This window comes from Conger conger, chromosome 7, assembly GCF_963514075.1.
Source record: "Conger conger chromosome 7, fConCon1.1, whole genome shotgun sequence".
Classification (NCBI taxonomy): Eukaryota; Metazoa; Chordata; class Actinopteri; order Anguilliformes; family Congridae; genus Conger; species Conger conger.
This window is the reverse complement of record NC_083766.1, coordinates 59,079,009-59,080,757: the sequence shown is the minus strand read 5'-3', so window position 1 is coordinate 59,080,757 and position 1,749 is coordinate 59,079,009. Positions and strand designations below refer to the sequence as shown.

General features: G+C 38.0%; 1 protein-coding gene across 1 annotated transcript; it reads right to left on the bottom strand.

Annotated features, from left to right (window-relative positions):
• Positions 1-555: 555 nt before the first annotated feature.
• Positions 556-1,560, bottom strand: LOC133133413 (olfactory receptor 52E4-like). Its single transcript, XM_061249510.1, has one exon. It carries the CDS (start codon positions 1,558-1,560, stop codon positions 556-558), a length of 1,005 nt encoding a protein of 334 aa, XP_061105494.1.
• Positions 1,561-1,749: the final 189 nt, after the last annotated feature.

Genomic DNA, 1,749 nt, shown 5'->3' with positions numbered 1-1,749 from the left:
GAGTTACCTCTGAATGGTCCCTAAAAGTAGAACAAAAACCTTTGACAAGGCAGCATTTAGCAGTTCAGTCAGACAGCTCACAATTAATTAAGCAATATGTATTCAAGTTTCATTTCAATGCAAACTTTGGCATCAAAGCACTGCCTCATAGGCTCCCTGTTGTAAGCGAGGTGAAACAGGGAGTGACACATTTATGAAGGCACAATTTAGGAATAACAGGACAATTCGAACAAAGGAAGCTAACAAATGAGGCAATAGCATGCAATATGAGCAATGGCAGCATAGGAGTGACAGCATGCCAAAACAAGTTGCAGCAGAATTCTCGAGTTGTCTGCCCGAACTAGCTCCGCATCATGGATGTGCCTAGTCATTGGAACAACCTCCCTGAGGATCGGAGGGCAACTGAAAATCCTGACACTTTTAAATGTAAACTCAAAATTTACCATTTTAGTCTGGCTTTCATTTCAGATGTCGTTGTTTTCTGATTTTTATTTTATCGTTTTATTCCCTGATTTATTTATGTATTTAATACATCTTTATTTATTCTAGCATTCTTTACTTAAAGTTTTGATCCATATTTTGGTGTGGACTGTTATTAATAAATTTTTTCTGCAGAGCTTTTTTTCTGTAAAGCTTTCTAATGGTTTCTCTGAATTCCTCTGTCTTCAGTGAGTAAATGATTGGATTCAGCATAGGAGGCAAAACGGTCGTCACAGACATGTTAATTATCCTGGCAAACGGTTTAATGATAGGGCACATTGCATAGGTGAAACAAATAGGAAAGTAAAACACACTCACCAAGATCAAATGAGAGGTGCAGGTTTTCATGGCTTTGAGGCGTTCTGTGGCTTCAGAAATTTTGTATAATGCTCTGGCTATACAAATGTATGTGACTATGATAAAAATTCCTGGAATCCAGAGAGTCATAATAGGATGTGCCCAATTCATCACCACACTTGGAGTGTTGTCATTGCAGGCCATATAGTGTATAGGCCCGTGATCACAGAAAAAACTGCTTACCACAGTTGATTGGCAGAATGACAGTGTGTTGACAAAGCCCACTGCTACGAGAGTGAGCATTCCTGCAAAAATCCATAACATGGTGGTGATCACCAATATTGATTTATTAGTCACAATCTCATTGTATCTCAGTGGAACACATATTGCAACACATCTATCATAGGACAAAACAGCGAGAGTGAAAGATTGTAGAGAGACAAAACAAATAACAAAAAACATGTTAGTCAAGCAGGCGTCAAAGGTGATTAACTGTGAATTAAACAGGAAAGTGTCAATCGTCTGAGGAATGACTGCAGTGCTTCCACACAAGTCGCACAGAGCCAAATTAAAAACTGCAATGTACTTTGCAGTGTGAAGAGAGTGTTCAGTGTAAATCATAAACATGACAAAAGTATTTACCACTACAGTCACAGCATAAACAAAGCACAAGAAGCCATAGTAGTAGTTTGCGTTTGAAAGACTGGCAAAGCCACTTATGAAAAAGAACTTAGGACGCACAAAAGTGGCGTTTGGAAAGAATCCTGCTTTCAGGAGGGTCATGGTAGGTTTTTTTTCTCCTCACCGTTTCTCTCTTTCTGAAAAAGCAGTCCTTTTAGACCTGAAAGAACAGGTTAACATGCAGTAATTAATTTTGTTTCATCAAATATTTAGCTATAAAAACCACAGAAGCTCAGATTAATTAATTATTAATTATGGAATTAGTGGATCTTGTGTGTTCCAAATAAACTC

Bases quoted from the DNA above. Each gene is read 5' to 3' on its own strand.
- LOC133133413 (XM_061249510.1), bottom strand. From the start codon at position 1,560: ATGACCCTCCTGAAAGCAGGATTCTTTCCAAACGCCACTTTTGTGCGT.